The sequence below is a fragment of the Anoplopoma fimbria genome, chromosome 6, assembly GCF_027596085.1.
Source record: "Anoplopoma fimbria isolate UVic2021 breed Golden Eagle Sablefish chromosome 6, Afim_UVic_2022, whole genome shotgun sequence".
NCBI lineage: Eukaryota > Metazoa > Chordata > Actinopteri > Perciformes > Anoplopomatidae > Anoplopoma > Anoplopoma fimbria.
In genome coordinates, this window is record NC_072454.1 from 16715304 (window position 1) to 16733683 (window position 18380).

The 18380-nt window shown below is 41.7% G+C and overlaps 1 protein-coding gene across 1 annotated transcript in view; it reads left to right on the plus strand.

Moving 5' to 3' along the window:
* Positions 1-563: 563 nt before the first annotated feature.
* Positions 564-18380, plus strand: part of itga9 (integrin, alpha 9) — a 47447-nt gene continuing 29630 nt past the window's right edge. The window contains exons 1-15 of the mRNA XM_054600094.1: positions 564-1002; positions 1287-1414; positions 2806-2912; positions 5059-5182; positions 6242-6309; positions 8646-8775; positions 8859-8944; positions 9036-9098; positions 9553-9690; positions 10144-10249; positions 12077-12171; positions 12834-12924; positions 13257-13302; positions 13410-13564; positions 15417-15577. Of these exons, the coding sequence (XP_054456069.1) occupies positions 812-1002; positions 1287-1414; positions 2806-2912; positions 5059-5182; positions 6242-6309; positions 8646-8775; positions 8859-8944; positions 9036-9098; positions 9553-9690; positions 10144-10249; positions 12077-12171; positions 12834-12924; positions 13257-13302; positions 13410-13564; positions 15417-15577 (1689 nt within the window). The 5' untranslated portion in view covers positions 564-811. The remainder of the gene's footprint in view (positions 1003-1286; positions 1415-2805; positions 2913-5058; positions 5183-6241; positions 6310-8645; positions 8776-8858; positions 8945-9035; positions 9099-9552; positions 9691-10143; positions 10250-12076; positions 12172-12833; positions 12925-13256; positions 13303-13409; positions 13565-15416; positions 15578-18380) is intronic.

An 18380-nucleotide genomic window follows, 5' to 3' on the forward strand; every position in this document is an offset into this window, starting at 1 on the left:
CCCTATAAACCACATCAGAGGCAGACCTTGTAAAAAATAAATAAAAATGCAACAATAGCTCTCTTATTGTAGAAACTTTTAATATTCCTTTTTTTAGAACCGTTTACTCATATTTTTCTATTAGTGCTGACTTTTAAAGGATTTGTGTGCCAATAAACACAATAAATAAACTACTCATTAAAATTAAAGCTTTTTAAAATATACTAACGAGGATGTTACAGTGAGTTGTTAATTGAAAGATGACGTTAGGTGGCAGCAGTGCGCCCTTATCCCTCCGCTTAGGTGAGCGGAGCCCCCAGAGCCTACGGGTGAAACGTGACGCTTTGCGCCTCAAAACCATCCGCGTCTCCCCATGACCGCGTTAACCCAGTCAGGGGGACCGGAGTGAAAACACGCGTTCCGGTTTCATCCGTCACATTAAAATTCTCGCTGACCTTCAGGACGAGTAACTGCAGCGGTGCGGTGCTTTTATTTTGAGTCAAACCTTGAACATCCGGTCGTGTCCCCGGCTACGTCTTGTTAACTTGACACAAGTGACCGCATTTATCTCCACGACAGGGAGCCTGCGAGCAACAACTTTCTCCGATTGACACAGAATGGAGAGGAGCTGACGCACCGTTATTTACCGGACCGTTAACTTTCCTCCTCAAGCTTTTCCTCATGCCATCACAGCCTTCACGCTGCGTTAGACCAGGAAAATACAACTAAAATATATTTTTGCACACAGTCTGAGCACTGAAGAGCTGACAATTCCCCCTTTTTTTGTTTTTTCCCCTTCTTCTTTTTAGACACTTTAAGCGCGTTATTACGCATGATGCGCAAAGGGATGGCTACTCTTCGGAGACACAAAACGGGAGTACAACATGTTTTTTATGTCTATCTCTCTATTTCACTTGCTTATTCTTACAATATAGACTTAGAACATCCTCTGGTTTTTCGGGGGCCGAATTCTAGTTTTTTTGGCTACTCTGTGCTGGAGCATTATCATGACAACACACGCTGGTGAGTCCCATGTTTTACTGGAAATGCTGTCATTTTCTGTCAATTATGCAATGAGTTTGTACTTTTGTAACACATGTTGGAGGGTCTCAAGAGGGCTCAGGCTGCATCCACATCCAATGCATACGAAACAATGCTTAATATGCTTAAAGAAACGCCATTTCTGCTTGTATTGTAACTTTTTCTGCTTGTATTGTAACTTTTTCTGCTTGCAAAAGTTTTTCTTTTTAGTTTAAAGATACTGTAAGCTGTTTGTACCATCCTCTATTCTCTCCTCATTTTTGCAGGGTAATAGTCGGGGCTCCAAAGGCAAACTCAACCTACAGTAGCTCTGTGCACTCTCCTGGAGCTGTGTATAAGTGTCGAGTTCACAGCAACCCAGAGCGCCGCTGCACAGAGATGGATCTGGGAAGAGGTCAGTCTCCACTTCCTTCAGCATAAATTTGTGATATTTAAAACATTGACAAACAAGACACAACTCTACTGCAGCCTCAGGGCAACACATGCATCCTGACACAACAGAAAAGTGAACTATCTAGAGCTACAGTCACACACACACACACACACACACACTGAGCTGTCCTGCAGCTTTTTCCTCTCTTTGCCTACACTCCCCCAAGCATCTGTTTTGTTTTATAAGAATAATGCAGCCTTATACTGCTCTTAACAGTGCGACATTTGTTCTTCTAGTTCTGAACCTGCTTTATGGAGACATGCAAAAAAGACAAGAGTGTTCTGTGTGCAGAGGTCCATAAATATTTTTGATAAATATGATTTATGCTTCTGCTAATATTTTCCAAGCACGTGAGCCAAAAAGTTGAGCTTCAACCCCCCCCACCCCCACCCAAAGCCCCGACCTCAGTTCTGTTCTTGTGGTCAAAAAGGCCGGGGTGCAGGCGTAGCTTTAATATTAACTCTGTGCTCAGTCAGTGTGTCACCAAAAAAAACATACATTATCACAGTGAGCGTGTGCTGCTCAGTGAGCCACATGGACCAGAGGAGCTGAACTCTGACGGGCCTCTGGGAGCACACAGCACACTCTACATGCTGCACAGCTACATGCCATTGTGCTGAATCAGTTGTCTGCAGGCAGATAGAGAATAAACTTGGGGAAGGGAAAAACTAATCTTTTCTTTGTTGGAGTTGGACTTTTGAAAAGTTGTGCCATTGTCTTTGTATTGGCTTTAACTAACTATGCACAGTCATATCAATAGCATTACAAAGTTGTATGCATCGTACAGTTAGTTATTTGGTTTTATATATTTGTATGTGTACTTTTGAAATTTCATGACTTCCATTGGGCTTGAGGAAATTGCGATGATTTTCATGTTTTTCTGATATTTTATTTAACCAAACAATTAATTGATTCAGAATACTCAAATATGAATATAATCATTAGTTGCTAGGGATCCTATTTAAAAGAAAGATGCTTTTATTATGTGTGTTAATGTAAAAAATGGAATATCAGCGAATATATTATTATTAGACTTGTTTAACACTTAAATATCAATATTGGTATCAAACTCAAAAATCCATGAGGTTTGGCTCTACTGAATGTAAGAATATATTTTTTTCTTTGGGTAAAATGGACTTACAAAATTGACCATATCAGCTGTACAACCTTTCTTAATGTTTGATCTATAGCATTAGAACTGTGTCAACGTCCCACACACATTCAGCAAAAATAAAGACCGAAACACAGAACTCAAAAAGCTGAAAATGGCTGACGAGTTAACAAGCTACTTGCTCCAAGACATCCATCCTGATGACTCAACATCTGTAGAAACTGCTCTCATTGTCTTTCAGGAAACAAGCCGAGGGAGTCGTGTGGGAAGACGTGCCAGGGTGACAGGGATGACGAGTGGATGGGGGTCAGCCTGGCCCGCCAGGACAGAGCCAACGGCAAAATACTGGTGAGCGCTGACCTCACCAAATTGTTTAATGCAAACCATGTACACTCGTAAAATCAGACCAGATTGGACCGACATCATTGTTGCTAATATTTTACCATGAACCGCACTGTTGAACCACAGCTGGTCTCAACATTACAGCCCTCCCTAAATAAAAAGGCCTTTCCTTCCATTCTGTGTAACATGCTCGCAAGCTTTGACTTGCACAAGTGAAAACTGAATTTACATTTCTTTTGCATATTTAAAGTTGGAGTCACAGCTGAAGTCAGACAGATTTGGAAACTGCTGAGTGGTTACATAATACTGTGAAACATCTACCTCGTGTTTGGAGCTGGAAGAGTCAGTGGAACTGGGTTTTGTCAAAAGTAGAATGTTTATAAAGAATCAGAGAGGGATTTAGAGAAACCAGAAGACTAACTAGTGGTGCTAATCCCAGAAGTGCTTGGCTGGGTATTTGCACAGAGATCATAGGGCAGCTGGCACAGTTTGTTTAGGCTTCAGCTCCTCTGCGGTGGTCCTGTCCAAGGGCAGCCTTTCATTAAACGTTAACCCCCAGTCCCCTGCCGTGGGCAGCGAGGGAACCGGTAGCCTTCCTGGACGGTTTGAAGGCGACAGGTGTGTTTGTATACCTACCGTTGATTGACCTCCTCCTACAGGAGCCAAACAAATCACAAGAATTCCTTCCCCATACCGACGTCCAAATAACTGTTTGGCCTTTTAAACCTCTATTACTTTCAATATGTTTGTCCTTTGTCCATTTTTTATACCTCAGTGGAATTTATTGGCATGATTTTCAAACCACGACCCAAAACTTGAAGATTTCTTGGAGTTGTCAGTCTTTGGAACTCCAGCATAGAAAAATAAAATGCTTGTACCTGCCCACTCTTTGGCCGTCCAGATGGGAATATGATAAAAGAAAGGTGGTGACTTTCTGCCATGTGTTGCTGTGTTGCTTTTTTTTTTTTTAAATCTCATCTGAATGGACTCAGGTTTCTGTGCAAAAGGAGGGAAATGGCTGCTTGGCAGATGTGTAGAGTGGTGATTTCATCTTTGTTTTCAGTGAAGACCTTGTTTGTGACCAGCGAGCCCTTTAACTGAACAGGAACATGACAACAGCACGGACTCCAACCATAAAAGCCTTCTTTGCTCCTTCGATCAAAACAGCTGCTGCAAAAGCTCCTTTTGCTGTATTTATATCAGCTGATTGATCTTTTTTTTCCAGAATCTTCTTTTTCTCATGAGGGAGAATTCATGCTGGTAGTGCTAGTACTGTAAACCAGGCAGTCTTTTGTAACACAAGTGTTTCTCTATACAGCATCTTGCTTCCAGACAGTCATCTGACGCTCTGTGTGCCCCCACAATCCGCCGAGCTCTTGTGTTCATTTAGAGTGTGTGTCTGTGTGTGCGTGCGTGGGGGAGTTGGGGGGGGGCTGGGTGAGTTAAACAGTGTGAGGGGAAATGAAGTGAACTTCGTCTGCACAGAGGCGTCCAGATCTGTCCCCAGAGCCACAGGAGCTCCACCACCATCCCCCCAGGGTACTAAATCATTACCACATTTACACATTTATGTGGCCTGATTCGTGCCAGAGTTTGAAATCGAGTCTGTATTATCCTGTATGCTTATCGATCTGTGGAATGTTATATTTTGAAAAACACAGCGGCAAAATATTATTTTGAGAATTACTCGCTGTCAGTTGTAGAAATGTACCCCAACGGTATGACTAAAACGCAATATTTTTGTTTTGTTCTGTGTCTTTTGATCTGCTGTCTGAACTTTTGGCTTCTCCAGCGGCCTGTAAGGCCCAGAGGAGCTGTTTTTGAAATAAAAAAATGTAAAAGACAAATGTTGAGATGAAGATTTTCTTGCTGCGTGTTTAATGAAGCTTAGGAAACAGATCTCCCGCTGCAGATCAGATATTCACACCACAGACCATGGCTGTTACGGTCACATTTATGGATGGGCTTTACGACCCCCTCTTATTGACGATCATTTGACAGCCGCAGAGACAAACTGACTCCAGCCCAGCGAGGACGGGGCTTAACCTATCAGCGTGGTCGAAGGAACGCCTACATGCAGTCTGAAGTGTTTTGTGTTTACAGCATGAACATGTGTCTGAATTTGTCCCCCGTTCCTGCTTTTCTCTCGCAGGCCTGTGCTCACCGCTGGAAAAACGTCTTCTACGAGGCAGAGCATATCCTTCCCCACGGATACTGCTCCATCATTCCTCCCAATCTCCAGGGCAGGACCAAGCCGCTCATCCCTTGTTATGAAGGTACAGTACAGGCATACATTTTATCCCACATCAGCCTCTCACATTAGGCAGACACAGACGCTGGGAAACATCAAATATGGTGCTGGTTATACTGTAGGTTTAGACCAGTGGCTCCTGACCCTTTTGCCTTGTAACCCCTTAAAATTAAGCAAAGACCCGGGTTATGGCCTCAGTGTGGACATGAGTTGTGAGCAGTTAAAGTGTTATCTTCTGTCTCACATTGATTTTTAAAGTCTGAAGATTTATTCCCTAAAAAAAAGAATAAATTGGTCTGTTTATCCTTTGATGTGGTTACATTTTATCAACACGTGATCTCTGTAGCCAGCACCATCAGCAGCATCTGCCTCTGACCTCTGATTTGTGTTCTGGCAGTTCTGGAGTGTTTGTATTCCCTTTGCACCTTTTTGCATAAGTAAAACATTTTCTAAATGGTGTAATTATGCCAACATTTTTTGAATCCCGAATTTTGGCTTTTCTAGAAATCAGTTGCTATTAAGGAAAGATTTCCTTGCAAGATAGAGAAATCCCATTTTGTTATGATTGGAGTAAATCCAATCCATTTGTGCTGCAGGTTATTTTCTTCACGCACCGTCTACAACACTAAAAATCAAGTTCCATTTAAAAATGAAAGTACTGTATAAGCTGACTCATGCAAATGTGTTCTTAATATGTTTTTATATGTGACCTATTTATCAAAGCCTGTTTTACACTTTAATTGTGCTCCTGGATCAGGATTTCACTTCCTTCCGTGTCTCTCGTTGCCCTCCGTTGTGGAGAAGCCAGACACACTGTGCATGGAACCATATTGACGCCGCATTTTGCACAGGTCCAAGCTCAATATTTTTGTAACATGAGAGCAGTGTGTCCCCCTTCCAAGTAAGAGGTCTCCTTGTTGAATGTGGTGTTGTACTCCTTCTCCCTGTCTGCGTTCTGGCCCCAGAACTCCTTGTGGATGGGACTGGGACTTTGACTAGCTCCATATGGAATGCAGAAAAAAACTCCAGTAAATGCTGGCTCAGGCACACAGTGAAATAATTTGTGGTTTGTTTTTTCTTACAGACTATAAGCAGAAGTATGGGGAAGAGCACGGCTCGTGCCAAGCCGGGATAGCGGGAGTTTTTACGGAGGTCAGTAACGGCTCTTGTTCATCTTCTTAATCCATGTGATACTCTCTCTGTTCGTCGATGGTTGTCATCCAAACTCTGTCGTCTGGACAATCATGGCACTTCATCGATCAATTCACTGTTTGGCACGTCTTCCAATGCAATAACAATTGCTGTTCTTTGCATTTTCATATTACATGCCAAAAGAAAATTAGAAATTAGTTATCTTATACTGTCTCTCATTTTTCTCCCCAATTTGTATGATTTCCGTTAACATTACCACAAATTTCAGAGAACCATTTTTCAAGTCTTTGTTGACTTTGGTAGATAGTAAGCAGGGACATTATTTATGTGACTGAGGGGGAAGTTTCCACCCAAAGTTGTTTTAGGTCAAATGATGTGGAAAATTCTTCAGTCACGTATTTGTATCAAAGCAGCCAGTGACTAACAGCTGATAACTGTTAGCCTCAGTTGACCTGGTGTGGTTTAACAAGATAAAACGAAATACAAGTTTCCTTTACTCTATCGCTTAGTTGCATAGAGTTTTGTTTCAACATATGACATCATCCTTGGTTGAACAATTCCTTTTTTGTATCTTACAAATACTTTTTTATCTGTAAGCCGCCTAGAAAGGTGAAGCTGCTGCAGTGAGCAGAAGTGGTCAGATAAAGGACAAATAGATTTAACATGTAAATGCATTTGAGCAAAAAATATAGATTGACAGGAAAGAATTTGCAAATAAGGAATACATTGCAATTTGAATTTGACCAGTTTAGACATTTTGTTTTCGATATGCTAGGAATATAAGTAATTCCTGATGTTGTCTGTGAGCGGCATGTTCTGCAAAGTACCTTTTCAAGTCTCGAATAACAGAATAACGCTCAATTTGGCAGATACAGTTAAGTACAGTGGACTGTAAGTGACTTCAAAATGTGTCCTTGGAGCACAGCTGTGACCTCAGGGTGAAACCATTCTTATTGGAGTAAAGAGTATGATGAAAATCTGTTTTCAGCTTTCTAGTTAGACTGTTGCAAATCTCAGGCAACTCAACCGCAAACAACTACTCGATTAGTCAGTCAACAGAATATTATCGTTTTAAACATTGCTTAATCGTTGAGAAGTGAGAAACTCCCATCATTCTGCGGTTCATTAATGTGAGGACTCGCTGCCTTTCTCAATTATATATCATTGCAAGCTGAATATCTTCAGTGCTTTGGACTGTTAGACAGAGAAAACAAAACATTTGAACATGCGGCCTTGAGCTGTGGGAAACTGTGATGGATATTTTTAGCCAGTATCTGACATTTAAAAGACCAAAATGATTTTCCTGTCTCGGATACTAAAATGGGATCATTTCACATGATCTGCCTGGTAGCTTTTTTTTTGACGTGTGTTTCTAGAGCGTTTGAAAATGTTGTTCACGGCTCTTATGAACACTTAAAGCAGTGTATGACATCATGTTTTAGGAATTTGTTTCATGATTTTATTGAGTAAACCCAGATGAAAAAACACAATATACAAGCTGGAAAGTGCCGTGCAGGTGAGGGAGCTTATAAGTGGAGCCTTATTAATTTTTTTTTGTGCGTGTGTAAGTTTGTTTTAGTCAGCATCATGTGAAGGCTTTAAATAAAAACCTTGTGGCTTTAGCAAAGAAAATATTCAGATAACATTGGATTCTACAATGAAGCTACTGTTTTAAAACCAAAAAGTCATCAAACCCCCTCTTTTCACGGACTGAAGATGTCAGTTTTGATCTGATAAAGCATTTGAAAAACCCCACTTTAAAAAATTTCAGGAATTTAAAGAAAAGACGTCCAACTGTTAAACCTTATCCTTGTCTGAACCATGGTGCCCAGATATTTGAGACCACAGCACAGGGGGTATTCACCTCTGAGTGAGGTCCTCACCATGTTGTTTCAGTTTGTTTGAGTTCTCAAGAGTGACTACACTCATCCTCTGAGAAGGACGACACAAAGGTTTGAAAATCTGGATTCAGGGAGCAATGGCTACACTCTTTGTGCAGCTAAAACAGAGCGTCTTAATTGCCGCGCTCTGGTCCCTTTAGTTGTTGTGAAGCATCACAACAAAAAGCTGTGAACAACTCATTTTACAGCTGTCAATTTTGCCTGGACTCTGAATTCCTCAGCACATCAAAGGAGGCCCCTTCAGCTGGCATGCCATCTGGCTGTGTGGTTGAGAGCAGATAACGCTGTGTGGTTGAGAGCAGATAACACAAGTCTGTGGCCGCTGGTTAACCAGACGTTCACCCAGCAGCACTTTTTCCTCTTTTCTTCAGCAGGCTATAGATGTGCAGAAGAGATGGAATCAGTCATCTGAATGAGTCTGACTTTCATTTTCAGGAGCTGGTGGTGATGGGGGCACCGGGGTCATACTACTGGACGGGGACGATCAAGGTGTACAACCTGACTTCTGACTCTTTCTACAGCCCGAACAAAGAAGACGTGGACTCTCACAGATACAGCTACCTCGGTGAGAGCCTGTTAATGAGGATGAGTTGTGTTGAATGTTAAAAATATAAGTAAAAATGTGCTGAAACTGATAATTGTTTCCAGGCTATGCTGTGACTGCTGGACACTTCTCCTCTCCTAATGTAATAGACATTGCTGCAGGGGCGCCTCAGCACAGCGGCAGTGGAAAAGTAGGGCCCTCTTCTTCTGTCTTATTTCCAGCTGTTGAATTGAAGTCATCTTGTGTTGCTTGCCACACTGATTTGCTTTTCTCCCGCACAGGTTTACATTTTCAAAATCGACGGTGGGTCTTTGGTGAAGAGCTTTCAAGCCTCAGGGAAAATGGTATGAGCTCGGATGTGGTTTTTCTTCCACAGGGTCTCTAGCGGTCCTGTTTTTAATCATTACATTACATATTATCCATTGAGACTATTGTTATACTATTCAACCATATTTGATTTAACCTAATCTGCCTCAGGGATCGTGTCGATTCTTGCGATGTGTTGCAACCAGCTACTCTGATTGCTTTGTTGTCAGAACTACACTGTTTATATCTGCCTGAAGTGTTTACACAGCAACAGCGTTTTAAAGAAGGAACACGCTTGCCAGAAAGCAAAGCCGGGGAGGTAGCTAATGCTTTCCATTCAGAGTAAATAAAAGGAAGTCAGGGTTGCTTTAAGACGTAATGCCGGTATAGATATAAAAGGGGAGGTGAATCCAGTCAGAGTGTCAATGGTATGAACTGAAGAAGGAGTGTCTGTGATCTGACCCATTGCTCTGTGGCTCGGCTTGGTTCCAGATGGGCTCTTACTTTGGCTCCTCATTGTGTGCAGTTGATCTGAACCAGGACGGCTTGTCGGACCTGCTGGTGGGGGCACCCATGCACAGCCAGCTCCGGGACGAGGGCCAGGTGTCTGTGTATCTCAGCAAGGGCAATGTGAGTGGGATCCGTGGTTCAGTAGGAACATGAGACCTTAACTCGCTGATTTATTTTACTCCTGTATGTCCGCGCTCTCTGAACGTTTCAATACTGTTATATTTGTCTGTAGTGTCAATTTTTAGATTTGCTCATGTTTGATTTCCTTCCGACCATGTTTGTTATCAGGAAATTAGGAAAAAACAGTGGAGCATTGTGAGACTCGGTTTTGAAATTATTTAACTGACTAGAACTTCTGTTTCTACATTTTGTATTTATATTTTGAGTTATTGCAGGAAGTTGAATGTTTGGTTGCTAAATTGTTTGGATAAAAGCCAACTTACTGCAGTCGTGGCCAAAGAATTTTATCGTAGAGCTGCAATAGTTTCACTGCAGCAGTATACTGTCGGACTTTTCATTTTTCTTCTGCCAGCTCACTTTATTAACTGTTATCTTGGCTGATTCTGTTTTCAGGGGGTGATGGAGGAAGAAGGTGTTTTGAGTGGTGACAATGCTTACAATGCACACTTTGGAGAATGCATTACTGCAATCGGAGACATAGATGATGATGGATATCAAGGTCAGTACAGAAATAACATAGTAGTTGTAGTAAAATTTAGCAACTGCATGCATGACTTCATAAAGACGTTTTTATAAAACAGTGTCCACTACTTGCAAGTTTTACCTCTCTGAGCTGTAAACAGTAATTCAATAACACAACCTGAGAAGTTTAACTGAAAGACATCTGAAACCTGACTAGAGGTCACAAATAGGCACTGGTTTCCTTTAGGGGGTCATAAGCTAAAAAAAGGTTTGGAACCACTAACATAATAGGACCACACCAGAGGTTTAACATGTTTTGGTCCATTAAACGTAAATCACTCGTGTTGTGTAGTTGTGTTGACAAATTTTTACAACCATGCCACAACTTCTTAATTTGCATGGCCACTGTTTTTAATTAAGTTCACTATGATGTGAAACTTGCAGCAACTAACAGTAAAACCAGCTTGACATAGTATCCATTTGTTATATTGTTATTGTTGAAGTTAAAATGTTTTTGTGTATACTGATAGATTAAGAGAATCTTTTCAAAATTCTCCTTGTGAGCCAGCTTTTGCAATGCAAAATAAACAAAGATCATGTTAATTTCCTCTTGTGCCTCAGATGCCAGAGAGTCCTTAAATGCTCCAAAAAGGAAGTCTTTAAATTCAAAATGACTTAACTATCTCTGAGCATGTAAACCGTTTGCAATACTGGAGCCACTGGCAAGCGGTCATAACCCAGATGGGGGTCTTGTAACGGTCCACCAGTAGTCAATAAATCTAAAATCCAAGCAATGGCAAACACTTTTAAATAGCATTCATTGCTATTAGTGTGACATTTTGCTTTAGTCATGCAACAAAACTATTTCCTCTGTCATCTAGTGAGTAATAAAGTCACACAGTTCACATTTCCCACGGCAGCCCACAAGCTATCATTGGCTGTTTGATATTCTCAGTAGGTGCAACAAAACCCGTCATTTTCACAGACGTTTTGTTTTGATTACCCTGCGGCGAGAGGGCTCTTTAGAAAATATTGCCCTCTCTCACCCTTGTGTGCATCGTGTGTCATCCAGATGCAAACCAAATGATCCACACAGACACACATCTACACTGTCTGTTTTCCTGGCACACGCATTGGCTTTGGTTTGAGGTCCACTTGGCGTCAACCTCACACTCGAGGCCGGGAGCTGCTGCTTGGATTCATCTCCGTGCAAGATACGCCTTGAGGCTTGCAGCCTGGCACGAAGTGTGTATGTGTGGGTGCAGAGAAAGATGGCAGCTGGGAAACATAACTCATCCTGTAACTCGTCACTGTTGGAGTGACGAAAGAGCCAGACTTGCTCGCTGACTGACATTCTATTATTTACAACCAAACTGCTACTATTTAATTTGAAAGAACTACTGTAGAAATCAGAATACACATTTGGTTCCACTAAGAAAAAAATACTTGTTTAATGCTACCTCTACATAGTGAGTAAATCATTGTGTGGTATAACAAATAAAAAATAAAGTGCCATTCGTTTACCATTTCTGCTTTGGTATGCTGCACCACATGGCCTGGAAGTGTTTTGGTTTATAAAAAGAAAGTTTATATTTGGAGTTTCTGTGGAAATGGGATAAGGAGACATTGTTTCAGTGATCTTGCCAGCACTTTATAGCCTTGTTTCCACTCTCTCAGAGGTCGCACAAGTCTTTTGCCCACTAACAACACTTAATTGTCTATTAAGACTCTTACTGTAACAGCTTGTTTCCCAGGGTTAATGAAAGCTTTTGTACACATTCACAAACACAGTCAAACACATGCTTATTCATTTCCAGGCCGACTTTTCACAAAAAACACTCTTGTCCTCTATTTGTCTCTTCAGATGTAGCAATAGGAGCCCCTAAAGAGGATGACTATGGAGGAGCAGTGTATATCTACCATGGGGATGCCACAGGAATCATCAGCAAATACTCCATGGTAAGAACTCCTCCTACTGTCACACAACATGCCAACATCATGTAGATTTTTTTTAGAACAAAGCAAATTATTTAATTGTGATTCTCTTTCCCCTCATCTTTAGTTCTAGTGGCTCCACTATAAGTTCACTTGGGCATACATATTGCGCGTTAAATTATGATGAAACTAATGTGTTCACCTTGTGTATCGAGCTGTTGAAAATGCTAAAAAAAATGTTGGAAAGTTGCAGGTGGTGAGGTTGCCAAGAGAAACCCCACATAGCTCTTAATGAGGAGCAGGCCACTATTTGTGGGCTTCTTTTTTATTAGTGACTACAAAGTATTTCAATTTTGAAAATCACCTGATTAACAGCCACATCATCACAACTGAGATGTTTTGAAGTATAGAGCAAAACCTGGAGGCGACTGGATTATTTTAGCATAAATACTGAAGGAAACAGCTAGCTTCTGGCCAAAGCTAAATTAACCCACCTGAGAGCATCTCCAGAGCTCACTAATAAACACAATTTATCTCATTTACAAAAACTTGTGTAAAAATGACTTGTCACAGTCTGACATTGAGCTATGAAAAACAAACGCAGAGCAAAAACAAATCTCGAAATGTTCTCTTTTTTCCATATTGGCATACATGCATAACTTGAGGGCTGGCATCATCTGTTACAGAAACTGTCTGGGCGCAGTGTAAACCCTGGTCTGCAGATGTTTGGCCAGTCAATCTCCGGCAACGTGGACATGGATGGCAATGGATACGCAGGTAAGATCGTACCAGAATAGATGAAGGCTTAACCACGTCAGGAAGATGTAAACATCAAATAGTAAAGGATGACATTATGAAATATTAGTTTTTTCGCCGTCATGGTTTTTGACTCTCGCTCATTTTGCCAAGCAGAGCAAAGACTCGTGATGGAGGCATCTTGTTTACTGCATTCCACGGCTGACATTTAGACTTAGCTAACATGACAGTTAAAGACCTCTGTGCATTGTTTGGGATTTACAGGTGTGATGAGTGCTGTCAGCAGAGGTTTCATTAACATAATTTCCTCTTCATGGCTTTCCAAATCAACCATGTTTATGTTTTTGTTGCAGATGTCACTATTGGAGCTTTCATGTCAGACAGTGTGGTCCTGCTGAGGTGAGTAACAGGATCAGTGACACTACGCTATTTCTTTCTACTTCTGAGTGGTATTATTGTCCAGTCTTTCCAACACTGTGTTCATGTTTCGGTCAATGTGGTTGTAGAACTCGGCCTGTCATTACCGTGGACGTCTCCATCTTCCTGCCCGTCTCCATCAACATCTCTGTTCCTCAGTGCCACGAGGGACACCAGAACATAAACTGCTTCAACGTCACCGTCTGCATGCTCTTCCGGGGAAGACAGCTGCCAGGACAGATAGGTGAGGACAAATCCCGACAAGAGAAACCTCACAAAAGTTGTCAGTCCATTTACTGAACTACCGGTGACTGGTGTTACTTGTGCAGTCCCCACTGGAACAAAAAACATATTTCCACAATACCGAATAGTAAGCATGCTAAGTAGATGATAGCTAAAAATAACTAAGTTCATTTACCATAGAGTTGCAGAATTTAGAATACTCGAATCATAGTTTAGATTTTGTGGCTTAAAGGAATAGTTCAATATATTGGAACATTTTCATATTAGTTTTCTTGCAGAGAGCTAAAATATTAATACCACTGGTATCTGAGTGCTGTATATATGTCGTAAGTTTGGAGCTATTACATTAGCTTAGTATAAAAACTTGAAAAAGGGGAAACAGCTCACCTGGCTCTCTCCAAAGTGAAAAAATCTCCAACACCTATAAAACTAAATTTCCGTCCAGCGTTCGGGCCCTGTGACTTTTTTGAGTCTTGAGGTTGCTGTACATTTCTAAAATGAACTCTCAAAATCCATAAAATCTCGGTAGTTATGTGTCACTCACTGTTGTTAATCATATAGAGTATATTTTAGTCATTTAGTGCTGTGAGGAAGTGAAATTCATACTCCGTGAACCTATCATTGGTCATTTAAATTGGGAAAAATTGTCAACATGCTCATGCTGAGTAATTCTCCCCATGCTTGGACACGGTCGGTGTGGTTAGCCTTTGGCCTGTCAGCGCACTTGGCCCATGGTTTACCCTTCATCCTTTGCTAACTGGTTCTTAGGTGTGGTGCCTGTCGAGTGCTGAGGTGCAGTCCTGTTCCAGTGTTTGGGTGTGGTCATTCACAAACCCCCAGGGGAGCAGGAGCCCTGTCGTTAAATAATGACTGTGTCCTGGCGCTCAGCAATAAAGCCTCTCTGTTTAGCCGTCTGGCAAACACCATGGAAAGTAGAGCACTATGTATTTGGTGACTGGCTTAATGAAACCTTCCTTTGCCTCTTCTGGAGTGAGCTCATTACGTTACTCTGTTGGACGGAGGAAACAGTAGGCTTTGGTACGAGGAGGGTGTGTTTGCCACCCTTCTCACTGTTTTACCAGTGTGACACCCTCTTAAAGCAATTACTCCAGACTGAGGCTGATTCATTCAGAGGAATGGATTTTAAATGACCAGAGGCTCATGTATGGTCTTCTCGGAAATGTTGGTAATGTTTGCTTCAGGGATATGATTTCTCAATTAAAATGCTTCAAGATCTGAAGTTGTTCTGTGTCTCAATGTCACTAAGGCCAGGGGTAGAACCAACAGGAATGTTGTTATTGAATGTTTTCTTTCACAGTAATGCTGGCTTTGCCCCACCAGCTGGAGAATTACATCTTGTATTTTCTTCATTAATATCTGCACACAAACCTCGTTTTTAATGTATCAATTCAGTTTTAGGTAACGTGAATAAATTGGCAAACAACTTTGCTGGCTTGTGGATGAACGATAAATTCTCTGTCTAGTCTCAAGATTAATTTGAAATTCTTGATTGTTCAAAGCCTTCGTTTTTCATTCAGTTTTCATCAAAGTAGCAAAGCTTTAGGCAAATCTACTGAAATTAGTTCTGTTTTCATTACATACCATGGCACAAGGGGCTCTTGTTAACTTTAATTAATATCAGATGATTTGACCAAGAAATGTCAAACATGTTCCCATCTTCCCTCTGACTCACACAAATTTTACTGCAATAAGCGATAATTTATTTCTACCAATGGTTTGATGGCAGTTACCAGAAAACCAAACCCTGCATACTTGAAGTGTTTCTCAAGATTATCAGAGAATAATCGCTGTCAGTTGATGTTATGTGTAAAAGTGCTGCCGTCTCTTCACAGAGTTGCTGTATAACTTGACAGCTGATGTCGATAAGCGACAGAAAAGCCAGCCTTCCCGTGTATACTTCACTCAAAGCGGATCTCAGATCAGCCAGATGAGCCAGCAGATCAACTTGGACATCAACAGGGAGGAGTGCCAGCGCTACACTGCCTACGTTAAGGTAAGGTTGGATTTTCTGGGTTTAGCGCTGGCTGTGTCTGTGTTGGGTTGTCCATGTGCAGCTCATGTCCTCAGCTGAACTCTCTGCTGCTTTCACATAACCTTGGACATTCGCACCCTGCAATGTTGATGTATGTTATGAGTTATTTACTTATGGGGTCTGTTTTTCTTTCTTATCTGTTTTTTTGTGGCATTTGGTTGAAGCATCAAAGCCTGCAAGTTTCCAGTTAAAGTGTTTAGACAGATCAAAACAAGGGGAAAATGAAGATGTCAAGATACCAGTTCCGTTCAGTTCCATCACATTATCACATAGTGGTGTAGGAGCAGCGGCTGCTGCAGCTGAAGGCTCCGGATCAGCAGGCATCTGTTGGGAAACTCTTTGTGTCACCCTGCTGGGTTTGGGTTAAAGGTAACAGTCAGGCTCTTGATGGTTCTCGGAAGCATGCTGCTCAAGAGTGTGTCTGCAGAAAATTGACAGAAACAGGAAACAGAGTCTCCTTTGTCAATGCATAGTCCCTCTTTTGTGTTCCTCTGTGATTTACCCGTGTAGTCTCAGAGAAGGTCCTCGTCCTGAGGGCACCATCCATGTTTCACCTCCTCTAATCCCACTGCAGGCCTGTAAATTTCACTGGCATTCTTAACTGTGCTCTCCAAGCGCTTTCACCGTGGGAGGCTGAGCTGCTGACTGAGGGGGGCTGTCATTACCACGCCTGCCTCTCTTCCTTCAACCTCTCAGACTGTAATGAGCGTATATCACGAGAGCAATAAGCTCACTTTATTCATTACAACATGCACATCACAGTTATTAAGGTTTAGTCAGTGATGTTTATCATGTGTTTTTTGAGGCTCTAAAGTAAACCCAGACAGAATAATTTAACGTTTTAAATGTAATTTTCATTTCCCTCCGCCTAAGTTACAACACACAGAGCTTTAAGAGCAGGGTAAGTCCTGTAAAGTAGAGTTTCTGCCCCCAAGTAAATCGGACATTTCAACAGTTGAACCAAACATCTTTGGGTGTTGGCTGGCGAGTGATTATCACTGAAATGAAGCTCATAGCTGCCACATATCTGTAACATCTCTCTGGCTGTGAGATAAACAAACTTATACTTTTAAGTACCATCCATCGGGCCATATTTTACATCAGGGGGAGCCGTGTTTTGCAGCTTTAGGCACTTATATGTTGCTTGATGCAATAACACTTTAATGTTGTTAAAGGTATAGTTTTTTTGGGGCCTTTTTGAAAAACATTTTTGTGGTTTTACGAGGGGTTATGTGCCAAACTGTTTTCCATTGCCAGACGCAGGAACTTCATGAAGTGTTCAACTTTTGTCGCTTTTACATTTCAGTTTTTGTACGGTTAAAGCATACAAGATATTATATGTTTATTAGTGGCCCTTAAAGGTGCTGATCGGTGGATTGTTTTTTTAGCCAGGCTAGTTATTTCCCTTCTGTTTCCAGCGTTTATGCTAAGCTAAGTTACAGTTTCCTAGCTGCAGCTTATTAAAGGATATAATAATTGTCTACCTATGACACACGTGTCAGTTTACAGATGACGCAGATAACGTTACGTCTTTCGTCTGTAGGATTATTTGGATTGGCCTGACTGAGGTGTGAAGTGCAGCATGGTTGCCACTCTAGCTATGTGGATTGTTATTTTATTCTCCATATGTGGCCACAAATTCCACCTGCTCTGCAGCTTAAAGAAGAAGTGAGATTCCCAGAGTTACCAAAAAGCTGAAAAGCCACACAGGACGGTAAAGGCGTGGTGCCCAAATGACCACTTTGCCAAACTGTTTACAGGCTGAATGGCCTTAGATATGTATAAAAAGGGGCAAAGATTATGCCCTAGCAAGATAACTGTCTGCCATAAGTCTTCATCATCATATAAGTATGTGTTTTTACGGCAGAGAAGAGCTAAAGAATCAGAGGTGATCTGGCTCCGCTCTTACATGAGTAAAGTATGCTTGACCAATCGCATCATTTATCTTCCTCATGTGTCTGCCCTCATGAGCCAGTCCTCCCATTCTTCAGAAGAGGTATGCTAATGGTAACCAGCTGGTTACCCGACTGCATCCTCAAGGCAGGGGGGTTGTGCATCCCCCCGCCCCACCCAGCTAAAACACAGCAGGGTGCTGGGCTGCTGTTTTGTCAACTGGAGCTGCGTGCTGGCGCTGCTGATGGAAAACCCTCACGTCAGAGTTGATTGCTCAAGCCCTGATGCATGAGGGCCGGTGGAAGCTGGCCATGAGCTATTCTGAGCCACTCTCACGTTTGGAACTACGCTGACCATCTGTAGACCCCATTTGTTGACTCTGAATTATATAAACACTTTATAAGGACCTCAGTTAACAGCTTACATTAGTTAGCTTACAAAGTTGCATTTGTTCTGAATACTGTACAGGACATGCAGCAACAGGACTGGAACAGACACGCTCAATTTTCACTATCTGAAATCAAGTAAAAGAGGCTTGACCGACCACACAGTAAATCATCTGGTTTTGAAAACACAAGGGCATAGTTGGAGTTATTCAGAGAGCACAGAGTCAGAAGCTAATAGTTCAGTGTCTTACTTCTTTTCAAGACTAACTCCTCCTGAAATTATGCCCGTTTTTTCTAGTTGATCATTTTAAACATGTTTTTATTGGCATGGGCTAACAGCATACCAGCCCTCCAGATGGTCTTTGTTTGGTTATTTTTAGCTAAATAAACTCCATGCAGGCTTTTCCTTCTGTTGTAGCTCACATTGAGGAAGGAAAAACAGTTCTTCGCAGTGATGACTGATGAATGATTAGGGCTCGGATGAC